The sequence below is a fragment of the Panthera tigris genome, chromosome B3 (assembly GCF_018350195.1).
Source record: "Panthera tigris isolate Pti1 chromosome B3, P.tigris_Pti1_mat1.1, whole genome shotgun sequence".
NCBI lineage: Eukaryota > Metazoa > Chordata > Mammalia > Carnivora > Felidae > Panthera > Panthera tigris.
In genome coordinates this window covers 142,930,472-142,954,635 of record NC_056665.1, presented here as the reverse complement: position 1 = coordinate 142,954,635, position 24,164 = coordinate 142,930,472, and the positions used below count along the sequence as shown (strand labels likewise).

The 24,164-nt window shown below is 50.2% G+C and overlaps 1 protein-coding gene and 1 pseudogene across 7 annotated transcripts in view; both read right to left on the bottom strand.

Annotated features, from left to right (window-relative positions):
• Positions 1-24,164, bottom strand: part of PPP2R5C (protein phosphatase 2 regulatory subunit B'gamma) — a 127,233-nt gene that overhangs the window by 79,813 nt on the left and 23,256 nt on the right. Inside the window, exon 1 of one of the 7 annotated variants that reach the window (XM_042990570.1) lies at positions 16,644-16,949. The exons of 5 other annotated variants lie outside the window; for them this stretch is intronic. In XM_042990570.1, the coding sequence (XP_042846504.1) occupies positions 16,644-16,737 (94 nt within the window). In that variant the 5' untranslated portion in view covers positions 16,738-16,949. Of the gene's footprint in view, positions 1-16,643; positions 16,950-24,164 lie in introns of those variants that run through there. One more of the 7 variants, XM_042990566.1, reaches the window with a different exon arrangement.
• On the bottom strand, positions 21,009-22,848 carry LOC122239712 (annotated as a pseudogene).

Here is a 24,164-nt window from a genome sequence, read left to right as displayed (position 1 = left end):
CCAGGGAGAATCTGGGCTGCACTAGCCTGATCTAACTGACTCTAGCCCAGACAGGGCTGCGGAGAGGGCAGGAGTGGGAACAAACTGGTTCTGAGATTTACATGGAAACACAGGCGACCCTGAATACAAAACAGTTCTGAAAAAGAACAGAACTGGAGGACTCACGCTTCCTGACTTTAAATTTTTTTTTAACATTTATTTTTGAGAGACAGAGAGAAACGGAGTATGAGCAGGGAAGGGGCAGAGAGAGAGGGAGACACAGAATCTGAAGCAGGCTCCAGGCTGTCAGCACCGAGCCCGACGTGGGGCTCGAACTCGCAAACCGTGAGATCATGACCCGAGCCGAAGTCGGACACTTAACTGACCGAGTCCCCCAGGCGCCCCTCACGCTTCCTGCTTTTAAACCTCCCCAAAAAGCTACAGCAATCAAGGCTGTGCCGCAGACATGTAGAGCAGGGGAATGGAAGAGAGCCCAGAAATAAACCCTCACGTTATGGCCCAGTGAGTTTTCACGAGCGTGCCAAGTCCATTCAGTGGGGGAAAGGACAGTCTTTTCAACAAACGATGCCGGGAAAATTGGACGTCTACTTGAAAAAGAATGAACTTGGACCCTCACCTGACACCATCTGCAAAAACTAACTCAAAATGGATCAAAGACCAACCAAGATGACAAAACTCTTAGAAGAAAACATAGGAGATCTTTGGATTCGGCAGCGGCTTCTTAGATCTTAGCACCAAAACCACAAGCGGCACAAGACAAATCAGATAAACCGGACTTCACCCAAATGAGAGATTCCTGTGCTCCCGACGATGCCCTCGCGGAAGCGGACGGACAACAGACAGGCCAGGAGGAAGTACTTGTGAGTGCATCTGGGACAAGGGACCACCGTCCAGATACACAAAGGCTCTGCGGCGACGAAGTCATGGCTGCCACCCTTCACCGTGCCCTTCGGGTCCCTCTCCGCTCCTTGCACCTCCCACCTCGCTGCTTCCGCCTTGACGTTTTGCAGAGGCCTCCCCCTTCTGTCTTGTGCCACCAGGAAAGCGGGAGCCGCCGGGCCCTACCTTCCCCAACTTCCTTCTCAAACTCCCCCCGCCCCCACCCCAGTGTGCGAAAGAGGACAGCGGGCATCTGGTCTGAAGCACCGCTGGCTTTGACAGCCCTACCGCGTCACACCGAAGAAAGGAGCAGGGCCGGCGACACAGGGACAAGGTCCGAAATACGGCAAAACTGGTTCACTCACCCGACGAAACACAGTAAGGAACAGTCAGGTCAACCACCGCGACACAATGTGAGTGAGGCCCTGGCCGGGAAGCCCAGAGGTGACTGACCTGCCCGCGCCGCCCGCATCCTCGCGCTCTGCCGTCCTCGCCAGCGAGGGCGCGCACGCCGACGGGCTGGGCGAGGGCGGGGCGCGTGCGCAACGGGACAGGGGCCAGCAGAGTTACATCCTGGCCGAGTCCCGACACAAATGCATGATCTCGGCCTTGAGGCAGTGAACTGACTAGAAGCACAACAGCAACTTCAAAGACACAGAAAAATAGCAGCCCTGATTCGGAGCGTGAAGGTCAGTCATCAGCACACGGCCCCCACGTCTAACGTGACACCTCTTCTTGACTTTTTGAACTTAAGACGTTCACATGGTACACGTATGTACACACACACACACACACACACACCCCACCCAAGGTATCACTTTTGGTCTGTCTACCTTTTGAGTTTCGCTATGGGACCACAGCAACGCGTCTTGAGCCTGCCCTCCCTCATGTAACGACGAGAGTGGCGGCCACACCACTGCGACCGTCCTCCCTTTTTACTCCATCGCTCTGCCACTCTCCACCTTATGGTCCAGCAACTGATCCTACTTGATGTAAACCCCCTTCTCAGATTTCTCTCCCCACATACATGGCCACACCCCAGCCCAACACGTTCTCTCGGCCCCCGACACTATGTGGGGACCACCGGTGGGCTTACAGGTGTCACTTCTCCCGGGAGGCCCGGCCCTGCCCACAGGGCCTCTTGACTCTCCGTGTGCCTGGCCAGGCGGGTGCAGACATGCCCCTTCGGTACCGCCAAGCGAGGGAGTGATCTCTAAATATTTGCCCAAGGAATGAAACAAAGCTTTGGGTGGCCGCGAGGCAGAAGGTCAAAACTCAGTTTTATTCTTCTTTCTGTGTTCGGTATCTTCCCAAAAGCTCTCCTTCCCTCTGAAATGAGCTCGTTTAACCAAACATTTCTAGTCTTAACTTTAACCTTATTTGGCACAACAAAGGGCGGGTTTGCCAGACCGCCAATGTTTCCGCCAACGAGAGCACACACACGGGGTAGCTGGAAGCCAAGAACGAGGAAGGAAACGTTTGCGGGGCTTTATGAAAACGAGGAACAGGAGCCCCACAGACTGTTCTTCTCCTCCAACGTAAACATCCCCTCCATTGTATACATCGCCAAGAAATCGTTGTCTTTCCTACTGTTTCCCCTCGGACAGACGCCTATACTAAGCTTTCAGCTAAAACCGGCCTCTCCCCATCTAGGCCTTCCGGCCGAACTACTGTCGCCAGAACACTGGTTTCGCACTCGCTCGTAAGCATTACTCGGGGGGAATGCACACCAGTAGTAAGTCTACGTTTAGCACTGGCCTACTCTCGTCGGCTTTGTTGAAAATGCCACGTCACCCGGAGGTCTCTCAGGAGGGGCGGGGTCCCGAAACCAAAGGGAAACCAGGTGGCGATTCTCCCACAGGAGTTTCGGGCCATGTGCGCTGGGGGACAAGCGGGCAAGGGGAGGTGGGGGAGATCTGAGGCCCCCCCGAGTTAGATTTCATTCAGAACCGCACACTTCCGAGGCACAGCCTCACTTTCGGGAGCCCGAGCCCGCACCTCTTTTCTCGAAGACGCCGAAGGCCCAGCTCGCCTGGCCCGCGGCGGCCCCGCACCCCGCGCCACTGTGAGAAACCGAGAGCAGAAAGTACCGCGGAGATGGATCTCGGTGATAAAGGGACCTGCGAGAGCAGCCCCGGTGCACACTCCGAGGGGTGTGAGCCCAGAGCGGTGAGTCAGAAAACCCAGGCGCTCATCCGGTCTGTCACCAGCCCCGACCAGCTCCTCGTGGGACCGCAGGCAAGTGGGGGAACCTCGCTCGCCTGTTTCCACGGCCGCGGCCGCGGAAGGTGGGGCTGACACCACCTGATTGCTGCCTCCCGGGAAAGAGGATGGCTAATGAATGCATGTGAGGACCTTTGAAGATCAGGAAGTCTCCTGGGTGCTAATGACAAACAAGAACAGGTACGCCTTCCCCTCTGGGCGCCTGCCGGCTGCAGAGGGGGTACCGAGCCGCTCCCGGCAGACCGGGCTCCCCAAACCATTCGGTCTTGCGGCTACGCAAGTCTGAAAAATCTCTGGAACAAGTGGGTGAAGGTGACGCCGGGACACCAGACGACAGGCGAGAAGCACACGCAGACCGCGGCCACGTGGCCTGCACCAGCTCCTGGGCGGCCCCGCTGCGCGTCCGCAAGCCCCCGACTGGTGTAAATATTGACGTGGGCGGCGTGTTTCGGTTTCTACGGGCGCCAGGGTTAAGGCTGTGAACTGGCTGAGAAGGCCCTGTTTTCTGCCAGACAGTGTGTTCCTGAACATGCTCCTTAAGCTTCCCTTTGTCATTGTTATTATTTTTTTAATACTTCAAAAAGAGAACTACAGTGTAGAAAGTTATCTGCGGGGGGGGGGGGGGAGAGGGCCTCCAAGTTTAGCTTATATTTCACGCAAAAGGAGGCTCTCCGCCTTGCTCAAATAGGCAAATGACTGAGCCCGGACACTAGCTGACCGTGACAAGACTATAGACTGAACTGGTTTTTACAAGAGGATATTTGGCTTTAAACAAGCATGCGTGCACGCACACACGCGCTCAAACACACACACCCGGCACCAGGTGTTTTTCCAACCTATGCAGGCAGGGCAGTCTTGGTTCGAACACAGGTCATTAGAACTCGTATCAAAATTAAATGCAAAAATTTTCCAGATTAAGATTCTGATACACGTTTGCACTTCATTGATGCACAAAACTTAGAAGTAAAAAGTGCAGGATTCTTAGCTATTGATGTTGTATCATCTGAATGAGACAAGTCAACCCAAAGGAAGCTGGCCTTACAGAGGTCAGGGTCAACCTGTGAAGGCCTCATCTGGAAAACAAAGGACACGATCCACGAAGGAGTGCTTTCTGGGAGGAAGGGGTGTGGGGGCGGGGAAGGAAAGAGGAGGTAAGACATTTCAATTTGGCTTCAAGTACCAATTTCAGTTAACCTTTAAGATTAATACCTTTTCAATATAATATCATTTGTGACTTTACTGCAAAGAGAAAAAGTTTCTGGATTTATTAGAGTTTGAAAGAACCCTTACTCATTGGGCAGTCGCTCAAGTTTCCTAGTCCAAAGCATTTCTCTTAGGGACAAAATTAAAGGGGGAACTTGCTCATTCGTATCACGTGCTTTTGTCCCCAGGGACACCAGACAAACATGAACCTAAGCACCTTCCTTTTAATTGCCTCGAAAATACATAATTTAATCAAAAGCATCCGTATCTACCTACCTACCTACCTACCTACGTAGGTATCTATTTATGCATTTTTAAGTAATCTCTATATTCAACATGGGGCTTGAACTCAGGACCCCGAGATCAAGAGCCCCACGCACTTCCGACAGAGCCAGCCAGGTGCCCCTCTAGTGCATCTTTAAACTAAGGCATTTGCAGGTTCAGGAAGGTATGGAGACTTAGTCGAGGACCCCAGGACATGACCGTCAGGCCCTTACCCTGGATCACAGAGCTCGGGGCTCTGGAAGGACTGGGTCTGACTTCTAGAAGAAGTGTATGGGGAGGACAGGGCAGTCAGTGAATTCACAAGACCTCAGTGTTTCCAACATCTAGTGAAACATTTTCAGAGCAGGCACAGAGGGGTCAGTGATGCTCTCTGAATTTTTATTTACTTATTTTGAGAGACACAGAGACAGCACGAGTGGGGTAGGGGCAGAGAAGGAGGGAGGGTGGGAGGGAGGGAGAGAGAGGGAGAGGGAGAGAGGGGGGGGGGGAGAGAGAGAGAGAGAGAGAGAGAGAGGGAGAGAATGAGAATCCCAAGCAGGCTCCGTGCTGTCAGCGCAGAGCCCGACTTGGGGCTCGATCCCACAAACTGCGAAATCACAACCCAGGCTGAAACCAAGAGTTGGACGCTTAACTGACCGAGCCAGCCAGGAGCCCCAGCGATGCTTTCTGAAGTAAAATGTCTCCTCAGGACCAGGTCTCAAGTGTGGAGACACAAAAATCCATGTTTCTGGCAGCCCAGTGTCGTACAAGGGGCCTAAGTTCTAGTGGCCTTGTCGCTCACTGTTTGGTTAGGTGCGCTGGCGGGATCGTTTCTGACGCCTGTAAAATGAGCACAGAGCTTCTGTTCCGCCAGGCTGTGGGCGTTAAGTGTCTGTGAAGGCCCCCAGGCCGGTCCCAGCATGTGGCAGGTGCTCCTTGGGTGCTCCTCCCAGAGGCCCACCTGGTCCAAGAGTTGGAGCCCAATTAGCAGAAAGATGCAGGGGAGCACATCTGGGTTCACACAACATATGCGTATACAGTATAATACAGGACACAAGATAACGTAACGTTACCTCGGGGCATCAGGTCATTTTAGAGAGTAACCAGATGGTAAAAACCTGTAAAACGTTTACATTTCTAAAACTGCTCTCATGTCAGTCTTTTTCTTAAGAAATAAAGAAACGAGAGGTGCCTGGGTGGCTCAGTCGGGTAAGTGTCCGACTTCAGCTCAGGTCATGATCTCCCGGTTCATGGGTTCGAGCCCCGCATCGGGCTCTGTGCTGACAGCTCGGAGCCTGCAGCCTGCTTCCGATTCTGTGCCTCTCTCTGCCCCTCCCCTGCTCAGGCTCTCTTTCTCAAAAATAAACATTAAAAAAAAATTTTTTTAAATACTATATACTTTCTGTGAATAAATAAGTATATATATTATGTGAAAACACACACACACACACACACACACACACACACACACACACGCGCACACGCACACACAGTCTGGGATGATACACAGTAAACCCAAGCAATTCACTCAGAAATGACAGGAAAGGTAAGAGACTGATTCAGGGGGATAAGGCCAGCGAGAATTTCAGATTTGTAAGGAAAAAAAAATTAAGTGGCTATATTCACATATGGATTTCTTAAAAAGATTAATAAAAGACAGAAGGAAGGGGACTAAGGCGGAAAGGGAGGTTCTGGGTCCTAGGGTGACCTTACCACCAGCAGTGCAGCGGCTGGGCACAGGTATCACCCGTCACTGTGGCCTCAGAGACCTCGTCACATTATTGGCCGACCGTAATTTGGGATTTTCGTTTATTTTTTGAGGGGGAGGGGAAGAGAAAAAAAATACAGAGGCGTGGTAAAAATAGGGTCAGGGTCACGTCCAGCCCAAGCTAGAGAGGCTTCCTAGGACAGTGGCCTCCAATTTTTGTGGTCAGGACTCATGGACACTCTAAAAGGTCTGCAAGGCCCTGGAGAGCTTGCGTTGCATGGGTTACACCTACTGACACCCAGCAGGTAAGAGAAGGGTTCACATATTTATTCATTCATTCGTTTAAAACAATTAAAGGTTCATTTTGTGTGAACTTAAATATTATGAAAATAACTTTACCACCCGCCTACCCCCCTCAAAATTAGCAAAAATGTAACTGTTTTACATTTCCACAGATCTCTTTAATGTCTGACTTAGCAAAGGATAGGAAGATTCACGTTTCTGCTTCTGTACTCAGTTTGTTCGATATGTTGTTTTGGTTGAAGTACACGAAAACAAAACAAAAAAAAGGCCAAGCCTCACACAGGCATGTTTATTTGAAGAAAGGAGGCAATTCAATGGCTTTTTCAAAAATGTTTCAAAATATTCTTCTTTGATTCTACACTAACATTCAACAAGAGGTAGTTTCTTAAAAATTAGTTGCAACACAGATCGAAACTATGCTGATGAACATTTTACGTCAAAACCCCGCGGTATTTCCTGCACTTTGACGGTCCCTTCTGCCCACACGTGCTGGCAGCATCATTTCTCGCTCGCTTGGAACGTGCCGGTGTGCGGGGCTCCGAAGACCTTCCACAGACGCGTCCACGAAGCTCTGCTAGTTAACGGCACCAGGCTCTTCAGCACCGGGAGTTGCCGAGCTCACGCTGGCAGATGCAAGTTTCCCAAAATTCAGATTTTTGCTCGCAACTCTGATTTTTATCATGAACAAATAGCGTCACCGTTGTTTCCCTTGAATCGACGGGCTTGCTTCGTCACTTTTCAAGGCAGTTTGTCTGCTTTCTGTTCCTTCGAGTAAAAATGCTGATCCTGAAAAAAGTGGCTAGTTCAGCTTGCAACTCACACAACCGTTCAGTGTTTGAGGCGAGCCTGCCAGAAGGCTTTCTGAGAGCTCCACACTCCATCGCCCAAAACATTACGAGGCGGGGGGCAAGGTTGAGGTAGTAAAACTAACCATGTCAGGCTTCCTCAAGGACAATTCTAGGTCAGGCTGGCGTGCACGTGCCGGAACACACGCCGTGGCCTGCTGCGTGGAAGGGGCGGTCTTACCCGCCACTGCCGCTGCACCATTAGGGTAGACCGCCACACCACGATGGAGACACACGGGTCCTTGGTGCTCTTGGGAAGCCGGTTCCGGCCTTGCAGGTCCCTCGAAAGCATCACTGGGACTCCAGGAGCCCCCGGACCACGTCTGTGAACGCCAGCTGCCCTGCGCAGGGACGACACCTTCACGGTTTCAGAGTTCAGAAAACGTGGTCCCCAAAGCTAACCCTGGATCAGGTGGGTCTACCACTTAAAGGTGAAAAGACCAACTCCTAGCTGTGTATGTACCCACATCGTCTGCAAACGCAAACACACGAGCACGCACACATCCTCCCCACCTCGTTGTCCCTGATGCCCACCGAGGATCAGGGACCCGCATGAGGAAGGATTGGGCTTATTCCCTACAGTGAAACATTACTGTTCTTACAACTTCGTGAGTCAAAATGCTGAAATCAGAACACACTGCTCGTGAACGACGCAAGCAGCAGACAAAAATCCTAAAGGAGCACGGAAGTTCACGTGCCTCCGAGACAAGCGAGCGTCCACAGAACCCGCTGGGCCGGTGTTAAACGGTTCAAGCTCTATGGCAAACACCTCAGCATCAACACTTAAAGCAAGAAGATCTAAGGAGATCGTGGAGATCCCACCGAGTCCACACGCTGTCGCAATGAAAAACTCCCAGCACAAACAGGAACGCAGAGGGATTTAACGTAACGGGATTTGACAAGAAGGCAATTTCTGGAGTGTCACAAGCCGCACCTGCACTGGAACACAACTGCAGGGGAACGAGAAGCCGGGTCACCCTACTTGGGACCGATCACAGATAACGTATCTCTAACTCTGAAAAGAGCATTCTTCCTGAACATAATTGGGAAGACCTTCCAAAGCCTTAAGAACAGCGAGGAGAGAGGGGAGGGGAGGGGCGGAAGCGAACGCTGATCTCCCGTTTCACCGAGCAGTCTGGACCCAAGAGAGCTGCAGGGCTGGGCACAGGGACCAGAGAGCCACCGAGATGGTGCCTGTGATCGTCTCACTAGGCACTTTATGACACGCGGTCTATATAAGCAGGACACAGTACGACGCTACTTTCTTCGGGGCGGTGAAACGGCCTGCAAACTGCAAGAGGAGAAGAGGCTTGGTAAGTGGGCGAGGGAGACAGACAGATGTGCTTCCAGATGAACCGACAGGGGTTACCGTGGAAGAAAAGAAAAAAAACCACGCCGTGGTTGAGAGGCTGGGCTCCGAAGCGCCCCGTGGGCAAGGCGGACCACATGCGGGGGGCCTTCCGGTGTGCAGGCACCGCGATCAGCACTTATGTGCACTCGCTCCTTTTACCCTCATGAAACGCAGGCTGGCAGGGCATCTTGCTCCCATTTCCGGGCCCAGGGTGAGTCAGCTTGCCCGAGACGGCTCTGCCCAGCCAGTGCTGGGGTGGGGGTGGGACGCAGGGATCCCCCACCCTTGAGCACCGAGCTCCCCACCTCTCTCATTCAGAGGAACCTTGGTTTCATCTTAGAGCGTGCCTTAAAGGCTGTTACGACACTTTAAGAGACCAATAAAGATGCCCATAAACGTCAAAAAAGGGTGTAAACCCCAAAAACACCATTTGGGAAGGCGGTGTTACCGTCTGTGCCCGCTGGCACCGGGCGCTGGCCGCAGCGCCTCAATGCTGCCCTGCCCGGGACGGCCCGGCCCTCGCCTGATGACTTCGCCAGAGACACCGCTCTGCCCGCAGCGGCACAAAGGGGAACGGCCGACCTGAACGTAAAAGACCGAAGCTCGCTATTTTGGAAACAGTTTCTGAATAATTACATTTCCTTGGTGCATTTTTTTCTAAAGCAGAACATCTTTTTTTTTTTTTTTTTTTTTAATGTTTATTTATTTTTGAGAGACGGAGAGACAGAGTGTAAGCTGGGGAGAGGCAGAGAGAGAGAGAGAGAGGGAGACACAGAACCCGAAGCCGGCTCCAGGCTCCGAGCTGTCCGCACAGAGCCCGACGCGGGGCTCCAGCTCACGAACGGTGAGATCATGACCTGAGCTGAAGTCAGACGTTCAGCCGACAGAGCCACCCAGGCGCCCCCTAAAGCAGGACATCTTTAAGATACTTCTCTCCAGCACTACGGAAAAGTTTAAACCTACGCAGGTCAATAAACACCTGCAGGGAACCAGATTCACCAGCTGCTCCCATCTTAGTGTATTCGCTTTACGGTAATTTTTCCCTTTATTGTCTCAAGAAGGCAGCAGAGCTCATCACTCTGCACACCTAAATAATTCCACCGCTGGTCCCTAAGAGGAAGGACAGTCCTTCCAACATCACCACACCCTCACTGCACCCAGAAAACAGTTAATTCCACAGCAGCCCATATCACTGCACACTCAACTTTCTCCAACCGCCCCAAGAACGTCTGGTATAGATTTGATTTGGTTTCGTTTTAGAACGAAGACCTGATATAGAGATTCACTCACTGTATTTGTTATGTGCCTTTGGTTTTTTTGTTTTTTAAATACAAGGGCTTTTGATTTATGAACAATTCTAGGGCCCAAACCAGACTTTACCTGCTATAATACTCTGCCCTTATGGACTCTGGCCAGTGTCTTTCCAGGATCAAAAAGAAATGACTTTCCTTTAAGTACATTCATGAGAGAAACTGATCGCCCCCTTTTTTTTTTTATTAATTTAACTTAATTGTTTTTAATGTTTATTCATTTTTGAGAGATGAAGAGAGAACATAAGCAGGGGAGGGAGGGGCAGAGAGAGAAGGGGAGACACACAATCTGAGGCAGCTCCAGGCCCCAAGCTGTCAGCACAGAGCCCGATGCGGGGCTCGAACCCACGGACCGTGGGATCGTGACCTGAGCCCCCTAGGCGCCCCACGCCCCCTGTTTTGGAGTTCTCCGTATCTCCATATCCTTAGGGGTGCTATTCCCATCTGATGGGGAAGAGATTCAGTCTGAAGCCGGGCCCAGCAGAGTGGCTCCCTGTGTCCACCCTTTTAGGCAGTTACCTCGTACAGCTTCTCATGAGCCTGACAGGTACTATCTGACCGATGGAGCACCAAATACGTATCATCTGAACGGTCCTTCAGAGAGACAACTTTTTACTTCCAATCCACCTACACTGGCTGAGTGCTCACACTCTAGGGATGACGCCAGACGTCATGAGAAATACCCAATTGACCGTGACCTTCCTCAGGGTGCTGAGGTTTCTCGGAGGAGGTAAGAAAACGAGGCCCCCGATCAACAGCTGGCAGACGAGGTGGTGAAATGGGACGGCAGGTCAGGGGACGGACGCACGAATACATCACACTACAGAAAACAGGGACAATCAGAAGGTACGCGTGATGTGCAAGCTTTACACTCGTCTCTTGACACCCTGACGTGGGGCAGAGGAGCGAGCCTGAGCTCAGACTCTGGCTCCTTCATTCTCCGTGGCCTGGGGCGAGAGGGTCCCCTCTTCTAGAACGCACGATGCTGGGCGGATTCCGTGAGGATGTGGCCCTGACCCCACACGCTCCATAAACACTGCCGCTCCTGGGACAGCCACCGGCGACAGCTTGGGGACTGTGCAGCTGGTGCCAGGGACAGGGGCCTTGGACTCGGCCTTACTGGCTGGTGACCTTGGGGAGGGGAGACACCAGCCCGTGTCCGGCTCACCTCCCAGGCGGGAACCGGTCAGTCGGGTGTTCACGAAAGTGCCGTGAAGGTGCTGCACGGTCAGAAGACAGCCACTGGGCAGCCGGATCTGACGTGTGCGACCAGAAGTCAGGCGAGAAGGACGAGGTACCCAGACCACTCTGCCCGCGAGGAGTCTGTCCCTTTCTGAGGTTTAAAAACACGCACACTCTTCCTGACTGTCCACCTCCTGTCTTTATGTTTCGTTGTTTTCTCGCCGTTGACATATTTTAGGGAAAAACCTTCTGGGAGTTTAGCTTCTGCTGCAAGGCAGGAGTCGTGACCAGAAAGCTCTTGCCACACCCGAGTTCAAGGGAAGACTCATTAACAAAAGGTGTGCAGCCTTGATGCAAATCCCCCTCCCTCCCCCCCCCACCCCAAGAGAGCTGTCTCTGCGCTTACCTTCCACACAGTCTCACAAATACGAAACAACCCCACACTCAGGTCACTGCAGGCAAGCTCTAAAGGCGTAGCTCTAAAAAGCCACTTCAGAGAAAACGACAGGCACAGGGCACACGATGTCTGTGAAGCAAAAACCCTGAGCTGGCCAGATACACCATCCGGAGACAGGTGCACGGTCTGATCTTTTGAGGGGTCTTCCATTTTTGGTCACCACTGGAGCGTTTTCCTGCCTCACCATGGGGAATGTGGATACTGCCGGGTATCGTCACATGACACAGGAGTGTTGGACGCCTGGCCAGCCACCTGCATCGGCCGCGGGTGTCTCTGGCTGTGCTAAGTCACCGGACAGAGTGGGGCAGGAAAGGAGACTCCCATGCTGCCCCTGCACATTTTACTCGTGAGAATACAAACTTTTCCGCAGGCAGACCTCAACTTGCCGGGAAAAATGGGTTTACGTGAAGGAATAATTTGCTCCTGAGCTCCCCCCAGGCCGCGGCTACTTCTCAGTCCTTCAAAGACGGACTCTCTGGCCATGAACATCTTCTTGGTTTGGCTATTCCTGCCTCAAACCTGGCTCTGGGAGTGACACGTATTTTACCACACTAACAGGCCATTGAGAAACTCAAGGGATGGTCTGCAACAGGGGTTGGCAAACTAGGTTCCGTGGGCCAGACGTGGCTCGCCACCTGTGTTTGCGAATAAAGCTTTACTGGAGCACAGACACGCCTATTCACTTACTTACTGCCTATGGCTGCTTTCGCGGCCAGAAATATTTACAGGCACGCCTCGTTTTACTGCGCCTCACAGATCCTGTGTTTTTTACAAATTGAGGGTTTGTGGCAACCCCGTGTTAGGCGGGTCTCTGGGTGCCATTTCAGCACGCGGCTGACTCTGTCACTGGTGATTTGTGCAGTCTATCAAACTTCTCATCACTATAATTGTTCTGGTGATTGTGCTCAGTGATTATCATCTGCAGAAACCTCAGGTGATGGTCAGCGCTTTTCAGAAATAAAGTTGTTTTTTTTTTTTGGTAGCTCCATCCTTAATTGTCATTTTCCAGTATTCGTATTACTGTTCTTTTGGAAGGAAAGAAAATGAGCCTTTGGAGGAAATATGCCCAAAGACACTCTAGGGCTATAGATTCCCCATTCCAAGAAAAGATCCCAAAAAGGGGATTTGGGCTTGGGGTGGATCCCTGGAAGCAGTGTTTTGTGTAAGCAACTAAGTATTTTTAAACAAACGCACAAGCACGCACTGTTGTTTTTTCTGACAGTAACAGAACATAAAAGCAACGTAACTTTATTTTTAAAAAATTTTTTTTAATGTTTATTTATTTTTGAGACAGAGAGAGACAGAGCATGAACGGGGGAGGGTCAGAGAGAGAGCGAGACACAGAATCCGAAGCAGGCTCCAGGCTCTGAGCTGTCAGCACAGAGCCCGACGCGGGGCTCGAACCCACGGACCGTGAGATCATGACCTGAGCCGAAGTCGGACGCTTCACCGACTGAGCCACCCAGGCGCCCCGAAAGCAACGTAACTTTTACGTGCACTGGAAAACCAAACAATTCATCTGACTTGACCGAACGCCACAAGAGCTTTACGGCAGCAGCGGTCTGGGAGGGAACCGCAGTGACGCTGAGGTGCACCTGTGCTGTCCGGCCCTTCGCTGAGAAAGTGCCGATCCCAGGCTACAGCTGAGCTTTCAATACGCTGGACACAAGAGTCTATTTAAATCTGAGGGAACGATAATGAAATGACATCAAAAATCCAGTTTCTGAGCTGCACGAGCCACATCCGAAGTGCCCCACAGCCAACACATGGCAGGGGCCACGGCAGCGGCCACCATGGAGGGCATCGATGGCAGGCAGTCCTCTTGGACGGCGCTGGAAGCACAGGATTTAAGTCATCGAGCTAAATTTACAGCCATCAAGTTCAGGCGACGCTCTCTCCTTCTACAGACAGACAAGTTTATATAAGTTCCAATAATATGTTCCTCGCCCACTTGAACTTTTTAGGGTATGCGAATTCACCGTATTAATTGCAAACTCCAGGTTACTTAACAGAAGGTAACGATCACACCCACTGGGACTACTAATCAGTTTGGGATCCTGTTGATTTATTTGTTTACTTGACTGCCCCACCCCGCAGGGGACTGTAAACTCGGAAAGCTGGAACAGTGCTGGCTTCAGGTTCTGAGTTAGGGACCTGCTTGGCATGTGGTGGTGGGGAACTGATAAATATTTGTAAGATAAATGAAGAAATGAACCCTGGGCACAAAGCTGCCATATACAAGAGGCCACAGAGACAGATGAATGTCGATAAGGCACTGGGAAAAAGCACACGCATAATCCTGTGGCAAAAGGTTCGCAAACTGCCGAGATTTGTATTTAAAGAAATTTTTTTTAACGTTTATTTTTTAATTTTGAGAGAGCGACAGAGCATCAGAGGGGGAGGAGCAGAGAGAGAGGGAGACACAGAACCCGACGCAGGCTCCAGGCTCTGAGCTGTCAGCACAGAGCCCGAAGCGGGGCTCGAACCCACAAACTGTGAGATCATGACCTGAGCCAAAGTCGGACGCTTCACCGACTGAGCTACCCAGGCGCCCCCAAAATTTCTATTTTAAAATAAGTTTGTTTTTTAAAAAACGATGACTAACAAAACAAAACAGCTGCCTGAATTTGGATTCTGGCCCGACCACATGTGGGTCTTGTGACCTTGGAAGGTCATTTTCCCTTCTGTGTGGAAGACCCCTCTTCCCTAAATGGGAATGGGGGGGAGGGGGAGAGGGGCACCCACAGAGGGGAGGTAGCCCTCGGCACCACCCCCTCCTGGTGGCTACCTCTCCCCACCATCCTCCCGCCAGCCCCCGCCAGCCCCTGCCCCAGCATCCGTCCTGCACCAGGGCCCCTGCGTGGGTCTCCCACAAAACTGGTGGCTCTGGGGTGGGGCCGTGCCTTTCTGTCTCGTTTCCTGACCCTCAGCACGGGTTACACACAAGAGAGCGGCTGATCGGATGTTTAAGGGGTGGAGAATCTGAAAACCAGCAGAAGTAAAACAAATCTTGCTAAGCAGCACACGAACATACATGCTTGCCCTAAAAACTATGAGTCAACAAAGTGTTCTTCAAGTTTTGAAATTAGAAATCATTCCACTGTTTGAATTAAAAGTTAGTTTTAGGTCCCTAAAGGTTATCCCTTCTGAAAAACTCAGGTCTCTTAATACACTTCACTACCTTTTCCTCCCACAATCAGAAAATAACCAACCAGCTATTTGACCAACAGCAAAAAATCCAACCTGACTATAATAAAGTCTAGGAATAATAATAATAATAATAATAAAAAGAAATCAGTGTGGTATAATACATAAAATCAAATGATTCCATTTCAGAGTTATCTCAGTACAGAAAATGACTAGGATATTAAGTATTAAGTGTCTAATAAAATCAGGAAAAGCTCACAAACCAAAAAAATCTGTTATTTGTATCTTAAAAAACTATAAAAAACGTCTTTTAGATGCAATAAAATTATCTTACTGCTAATGAGTCAGAATTTAAAGGACTAACTTAAATCTAAACACAATTACATTTTGTTTTTACCCGTTTGGTTCCTGTATAAAAGTGTCTAAATGCTGTCTGTGGTCAACACCGGCTCTTTTCTGGGCACGCGCTGTAAAACAATGAATGTGTAGCCCAACCTACAGGTTGGTCACCGTGGGTACGAATTTTCACCGGCTTTATTAAAGAGGGTTTGGAGAGAAAAGCAACACCCATTTTATTCCAACCGATTGAGTGCTCGTGCGGTTTATCTGCCCTGGATACACCCTAGGATCTGAAAAATCTTGTCTGGCATTTTAGTCATACGGACTATTAGTCACCTAGAAATATTGCCCCCACCCTTTCTTGACACGGGTCCCTGGAGGAGACTGTGACAGTTACAACTGATTTGTTAGGGCGTAGCTGTGACAATATACATTTTAATTTAAAGTGTTCTGGTAAAGCTTAACATCCATTTTCTGTTCTCTCAATTATGAACAAAAAAACTTATATAACAAATGTTTTAAAATGCCAACTAAGAGTAAGTATACTGCTACCCTGATGCTTCTATTTTAATGAAATTATTATTAATTACCATGGTAATGGTGTTTTTCAGCTAAATTCGGCCCCCCCAGTTTTGTGTAAACCACAAATAGCACACTGTAATTATTAAAAGTCAGACCTCAGTACACACGGAAAACTTGTTGCCATTTTAAATCTTAAAGCCAAATGTCAACACAGAGCCTGTTGAAATGCAAAATATTTCCTACTGTCCCACGGACCCGCTAACATCTCAGGAATTATGACCCCACAATAGATGTCGGCATCTCAAAGCACGAGCGAGCGGGTTTCTGGCTGAGGCTTGCACTGCACCGCAAGAATGAACACAGCCCTTTGAAAGGAAGTTCTTCCTGCGATCGCTGCTGCATATTTTCAGCTCGTGTTGATTTTAGCCGAGCCCCCCCCCCCCCGCACCCCCCTCCCCACCCGCCGAACCCCCAGAACCCCTCGCAGCGCCCGGCAACACCGAGGCAGCGGCAACTCCGCGGCCGGGCAAGTTGGCCCCGCGCTGCCGCCCGCCTCTCCTTCCCACCTCCACCCAATACCTTCCCCGGGCAGTGACTTCACATCCTTTGACATCAGCACGGCTCGGGGAGGGGGAGGGGAGGGCCAGCAGACGGCAGAAAAACCAGCTTCGAACTCTGCGTGCCAGGCCTCGGTCGAGACTGGGATTCCGGGAGTAGTTGGTCCGACGCCGAACGGAGCCGCGGTGACACAGCCGAGCCCCCCCACCCCCACCCCGCTCCCCGCGGGGTCGGCGGCCGGACGCAGCGGCTCCGCCGGCGGGGACTTCCTGCTCCTCTGATCCGAGGCACAATAGCCATTTATTAACTAGCCCCGGAAGGTTCCGATTCGGCGAGACACACAATAACTTACCCCGAATGTGGAGCAGGGCCACGGGCTGGAAGGGCCCGTTGGAGTTCGCCGCGTCCACCACCATCCTGCTGCCCGCTTTATTACATGTCCACATCTAGACTCCAGCGGGAGAGGCAGTGTACTCCTTAAGGCAAGAAAGCAGCCTCCATTTTAGTTTAAAAAAAAAGACAAACTGAAGCTCTGCAGCTGGAGGGAACTGGCCGCCCCGTGATGTCAGCGGGCTCGGCGCGCGCTGATTGGCCGGAAGCTGCAACTTAAAATGACACTAAAAAAACTGCAATTGGAGAGAGCGCCCTGCTCGGCTGTCAGGGTGCGCGGACCCGGCGCGGCTCCGGGCTCCCGCGGCCTCGCTCCGCGCAGACCTTCGGCCCCCGGGGCCGGGCTCCGAGGCCGCCAGCCCCACCGGCCCGGGGGGCCGACGTTCTGCGAGCCGGGAGGGCGAGCGGGCGGGCGGGCGGGCGGGGCGGGGCGGGGGAGGGGGGCGCGGGAGCCCCGGTGCCCGTCGCCCCCGGGGGTCAGAGGTGCGCGGCCGCCTCTGCTCCCGGCTCCCTGCGCTCCCGGCGCTCCCGGCTCCGGCCCACGGTTCCCGCGCCGGCACCCGGCTCCGTGATGTTCCAGCCAGGGGCTGGGCCAACATTATGCAACCCCCCCGTCGCCAGTGTGGGCTGGCGCTCAGCCTGTCCTACCAAGTTACCAGCCCAGCCGATCCCCGAACGCCCGCTTCTCTCCAGATCGAGGTCTCTTACTGGGAAAATTCAGTGAAAAAAATCATATGGACAAGGAAAGCCTCCTTAAACTGAACAACCAGAAGTGCTACAAATTAAGGGGGTTAAAAAGAGAAAGCCAGAAAATGAAATGCACTCTCCATTTATGTATGCCGAAGAGGTCAACACAGTAGGTACTTTTAAGTTTTTATTTAATTTTTTAAAGTTAATTTATTATTTTGAGAGAGAGAGCGCGTGCAGGAAGATAAGTGGGAGAGGGGCAGAGAGAGAGAGAGAGAGAGACAGACAGAGACAGAGACAGAGAGAGAGAGACTCCTGAGCAGCCTCCACACGTGGGGCTCGAACTCACAAACCTGGAAATCATGACCTAAGCCAAAGTTGGATGCTCAACCGACTGAGCCACCCAGGCACCCCTTATATTTTTAGAGATTCAAGTTTAAACATTTTAGACTAAAAAGGATATTTCACTTATTTTTATGGGACTAATTTCAGAGGCTATTATTTAGATCTTAGTTTCTTGGCTTCAAAAAGAGTTAATGTAAAAAGCTGTTCCAAGGAGAAAGACATCGTCTCTGGAGTATGAGGCGATTGAAGACATGACTCCCTAACAACAAGAAATATTACTACCAGCTCCAAGTAAAAACAAGCTATAAGAGAAATATCTGGCAGGGGTGCCTCAGTGGCTCAACCAAGAGTGTCCGGCTCTTGATTTCAACTCAGGTCATGATCTCACGGTTCGTGAATTTAAGCCCGTGCACTGGTGGCACGGAGCCTGCTTGGGGTTCTCTCTCTCTCTGTCTCTCTGCCTCCCTCCCCTGCTCATACTCTCTCTCTCTCTCTCTCTATCTCTCAAAATAAATAAAAATAAACTTAAAAAAAAATCTGGCAGGTACAACTGAAAAAAAACCTCCTCACTTCTTCACACACAACTAAGTCTGTCCAAACCACACCCATGTCCTCTCACACAACTCCCTCCGCCCACCTGCCCCACTTGTAAACAAGAACGCAAAAGCCCTTTGGTTCCTAAGCATAATTCACAATGGTAAGAAACCTCCGAGACACAGGTGGGGTTAGCAGTTACATCTGTGGGCTGGCCCTCGATCCATTTCAAGGAGTGAGTGAACAGCTATGATCCTCCAGGAGTGTTTAGTAAGGCCCCCTCACCAGCAAGAATGCAGTCTTTACAATGTGCGTCGATATCGATCACAAAAATAAGTAAGTAAAGGCAAATCAGATCCCACCCCTGCCTCCCTCTTCCCAGAGCTGAAGGATGCTGCTAGCCTCCAGAGCTGGCCGTGCGATTATTTATAACAAGCGACGGGTCCAGGCCTTCACCCCCTGTGCAGACAGCCGCACACCTGCCTGGTTCCTCTGCTGCTGAACAGCAGACACGCTTTAGCAAAAGCTGCCTGTGCTTTGAGTCAGGTTAATGTGGAATTTAAATTCTGACTGCAGACCCTCTGGGTTGTCAGATCACCGGAGGGATGGCTCTCCCAGGATCACCACCACCTTCTCACCCAGGGAGCGATGCCGGATGAACTCAGACACGTGTGCAATTAGGAACGAGGTGTGCTTGGTAAAGGGGTCCAGAAGCAGATGCTTCCTGCGGATCTGCACTTTAAAACCAGACAGGGGCGCCTGGGGGGCTCGGTCAGTTAAGCATCCGACTTGATCTTGGCTCAGGTCGTGATCTCATGGTTCGTGGGTCTGAGCCCCGCGTGGGGTTCTGCGCTGACGGCACGGAATCTGCTTGGGATTCTCTCTCCCTGCCCCTCCCCTGCACACGCACAGACCCTCAAAATAAATTTAAAAAATTAAAAAAAGAGAGCTGCCCTCAAATAATCTCTTTAATATGAGACGAGAAGGGGAAATGTGCCCGTCCCAAGACTGTGCTGATGAGCCTAAAGTGAAGAAATAAGGGGGAAAGACTCCTAGAATCTTTACATAAAGTATACAGATGAGAAGTCAATGAAAAAGGGAAGACATTTCCTTGATGTAGTTTTCTTAATGATCTCAGATCAAAGGATCTCAGCTCTATTAGTGATTTCCCCCCATGCTCTTTTGAAGCCTTGTACACATGAAGTAATTCCTTAAAGAACGCCAGGACTGTGATCTGGAAATCACCAAGGAAACACACCCTAAATACAAACAAGCAAACAAATAAGTAATACGGGGAGAGGAAAAAACACCTGAGGAAGTATCCAGAGGGCATGTCCTGGGCCGGAAGCATAAATACTATACACATGCTGGTGTTAATTTTTCCCCAGACGGATTTATAGGTTTAAAGCAATTCCAGTCAGCATTTGGTTGGGTCTCTATTTTTCTGACACATTTTTTCTTGACAAAGCGATTCTACAGTTGAAACATAAGAAGCAAGAGGATGAGATTACTTCTGAGGACGGCTAGTCTTACCCACTGTAAAGCTTGGGAATTAATGCTTGTGTGATGGGGGCCTAAGAGGTCAGCGAGGCGGAGGCAACAGCCCCCAAGGCAGTAAGCACAGACACCCCAGTGTATCCTGTGACAAAGATGAATCTCGAGTCAGCGGGAAGGGGAAGATTGGCTGCATGACGGGTTGGCTATGTGGGGATCAGTCCGTTTAAGTCTTCCCATAAATAAAATAAAATCTGAGGTCAGTTCAATAAGAAACAAACCCAAATCCTTCCCTCTCCCCAACCCCCACAGCTTTCAGAAAGGAAGTGAATATGAAAAGAAAAGGACATTTAGGGGCACCTGGGTGGCTCAGTTGGTTGAGCATCTGACTCTTGATTTCAGCTTAGGTCATGATCCCAGGGTCGTGGGATCGAGCCCCATGTCAGGCTCCATGCTGAATGAGAAGCCTGCTTAAGAGTCTCTCTCTGCCCCTCCCCCGCACACGCCCACTCTCTCCCTCAAAATAAAGAAAGAAAATACATTTTAAAAAGGACATTTAAAAACAATGGGCAAACCCTGAATGGATACTGTTCACATTAAAAAATTTACAAATTTCTGTATGTTCCCCTCAAAAAACCAGAGGAAATATAAATGCCATAAACACGGGGAGTTAATAATCAACTACAGTTAATTATAAAAAAAAAACAACAAAAAACCAGGGCCTCGATGCTGTAAAGAACCACAACTGATCAATAATTGTATGAAAAAGTATTTCCTTGCCTATTAAATCAGGAATCATTTTAAAAAATGATAACTACTCAATACTGGTAGAGGCATGTTGTGACCCTGCCAACAAATCTATAAACTGTTTTGATCCTTTTGGAAAATAACCTGGCAATATGGATCAAGAGTCTTCAGGTAATTTTGCCCCTGGGAATCTATTCTAGAGATGTGTCTATTCCAGACATGTCGTAGCGGGGTGCGCATCACACGTTAAAATTTTTAAAAAACTGCTAAAACGCACATGAGGTGAAATTTACCGTCTTAACCATTTTCACTCCCGGTGTTCAGCTCGTGTGGTTTTAAGCACATTTACACCGTTTTGCAGCCGTCGCCACCGTCCATCCACAGAGCTTCATCCTGCAAAACTGGTACTGTCTGCAGTAAACACTAACTCCCACCCCCACCCCCGGCACCCCCCGTCCTAGTCTCTGTGACTCTGACTACCCCGGGCACCTCCTCCAAGCGGGATCATGCACGTGTGTCCTTCTGTGACGGGCGTACTTCGCTCTGTGACGTCCTCGAGGTCCATCCACGTGGCGGCGGGTGTCAGCGCCTCCCCCCTTTGTACGGCTGGATGATGTTCCGCTGCGTGACCGGACCGCTGCAACGCGGGTGTGCGAGGATCTATCTTAAGTCCCTGCTTTCAGTTCCTTGGGGTGCACGCCCAGAAGTGGGATTGCTGGAACTTACGGTGTTTCTGCGTTTACCTTTCTGAGGAACCTCCATGCTTTTGCTCACAGCAGCGGCACCAAGCCTGTTGCATTCCCACCAAAAGTGCACGAGGGCTCCAGTTTCTCCACATCCTCACCAGCACTTGTTATTTTCTGTGGTTTTTTTTTGATCCTTTGACAGCAGCCACACTAACAGATGTGGAGTAGTATCTCACTGTGATTCTGATTAGCGTTTTCCTAACGATTAGTGATGCTGATCATGTTTTCACGTGTTTACTGACCATTTGTCTATCTTTTTCGGAGATCTGTCTATTCGAGTCCTTTTTCCGTTTTTAGATCGGGTTTTCTTGAGTTGGAGGAATTCTTTGTAAATTCTGGATATTAATCTGTTATCAGATGAACGATTTCCAATTTTTTCCCCATCCTGTGGGTTGCCTTTTCACTTTGTTGACTGTTTTTTGAGGCACAGAAATTTTATTTTTTGCTTCATCAAACAATTTTAATCAAGTTAATGGTAAGCTGTAAAAGTGCAATTGCATGAAGAGCCCATATTCTACATGTTTAAATTATTTTCCATGGTCTTTACTTGTCAGGTGTTGGACGTGGGACCCACTCTCGAATCTTCTTTCTAGTGGTAGAATAAGGTACATTGTCTGGAGCGCCGCTCACATTCAACTTATGGTTTGTCCAAATGAATTTACGAGCAGTAGGTGGTTCTGTTGTTGGAGGATCATCGGTCACAGGGCGAGGCCAACAATGCCATTCAGGAGACACCCGTCCACATCCCGAGATGCATTCTGGCCGTTCATTTCAGTAGTATACGTAACCCACTGGTGACGGCCAAAAAACGGATTGCTGTCCTCATAGTATTTGTTTCCATATTTGTCTCCCCCCACTAATGTACCAACCCTCACATCGTTGGCCCTGAAGAAAATTCTAGATGGCCGTGGAGGCTGCCGTGGCCGCTGACCTGCTGTAGCCTGTGTTTCAGGACCCACGAGAACTCCATCGTGTCCCGTGGGCCCAGCCTCCCGGGTGCGACGCTCAAGATGCACTTGGCAGCGTGGAACCGTCCACAAAAGATTCCCCACTAAATTCTGATGTAGTCCAACTTAACTTTTATTTTTGTTGCCTGTGCTTCTGGCGTCATTTAGAAGAAATCAGTAGCAAGTTCAAGGGCATGAAGCTTTTCCTCTATGTTTTCCTCTAATGGTTTATGGTCTTAGCTCTTCTATTTAGGTCTCTGATCCACTTTGAGTTACCTTTTGTGCATGGTGTGAGGTAAGGGTCTAACTTCATTCTTTGCATTTGGATATCCAGTTTATCTAGGGCCATTTATTGGAAAGACTGTCCTTTCCCCACTCAGTAGGGAAAACCATTCAACCATCTATGGGAGGGTTGATTTCCAGGCTCTCTAGTCTCCTCCATATTGGTGAATATACCTGTCTTTATGCTGGCACCACACTGTTCTGGTTACTTTGCAGAAATTTTTGAAATCAGGAAATTTAAGACCTCCAAGTGTGTTCTTCTTTCTCAAGACTGCTTTGGCCATTGGGGGTCCCTGCAGATTCCATGCAAATTTTAGAATGGATGTTCCTATTTCTGGAGAAAAATACGATTAGGATTTTGATAAGGATTGCACTGAATCTGTAGGTCTCCTTGGTCAGTACTGACGTCCTAACAATGCTGCCTTCCAACCTATGAACACAGGGGTCTTTCCGTCTACTCGTGTTGTCATCAGTGCCTTTTGGCAACGTTTTGTTGTTTTCAGTGTACTAGTTTTTTATCTCCTTGGTTAATTCCTAATAACTTTTTTTGAGAGCATCACGTTTTTGTGATTCCAAAATACTAGAAACTACCTTAACGTCAAAGGGATTTTCCCACACAATGAAACATTAGACATCCATCAAAAATAGTTATAAATATGTAAAATGAAAATAAGTGAATAGGGGAGTGTATAACTTTTCAGAAATAGTATGATCATAAGATGAAACACTCCCAAAATATGAACCACAGTCACTGTTGAGTGTTACGACAGCGGGTGGCTTTTCTTTCTGAAGTGTCTGTATCTCTCTCAGCATTGATCAAATAAGCACATACTACTATGATAAAAGTTAAACATGATGGTTTTTAAAAAGACGCATAGGTTAAGCTAGCATGGGGGAAACCCTTAATGAATGCCGCCCGTTGGCTTGTAGGCTAAGAACAGAGAATGGGCTGTGATGAGCACCCAGGAACTACGATCCCGAAGGTTTCTTCCTTGTGCTGTGTAAAGGAGCTCCTGTACGTAAAACACACAAACAAAAATTGGCCTAAATCAGGCAAGACAAACTGAACCGATGAACTAGAGGCTGTGGACTCCCTCCCGGCCTCAAAGAATGAGTCACGGACTAGTTACTTTTGCCGCCATGTCTGCCACTTCTGCACCGAATCTATACGCTCACTACAACTACCAGGGTCCAACCTGTCTCTGGAGCACCGTCTTCGCTGCGGAGACCAGCCCAGGAGAGGCTCCGAATGCAGCCACGCCCCTGGCACCGCGACCAAGTTGTCGCCACCCTGACTACCCCAGGATGGTTCTCATCTCACCTGGAAAAGGGGGCGTACGTGATCCTCTACCTCCTCGGGTGTCAGGAGGTGCCAATGTCACAGACGGAGTAGACTACGTGCTGGGCTCGGGAGGGACTGGCTCCAGCCATTCCGGCTGAAAGCCGTGCACACCGCAGCACTCCAAGATCATGGCCTTTACCAACAATGCTTCGGAAAGATCCCTGGGCTGCAGGAGGACAGCGCAGCAGAGCCGATAGGGGATCTCTGCGACACTGCCCACCCCCGCTCCAGAAGCCTTCCCACCCCCTCCCTGGGCCACAGGCTCCCTCCCCCCGCCAGTCCCTGGACGGTGCCTGGCAAACGGCAGGTGCATCAGCGAACGCCCCAAATGACGGACGACTCAAGCAGTAACACCAATT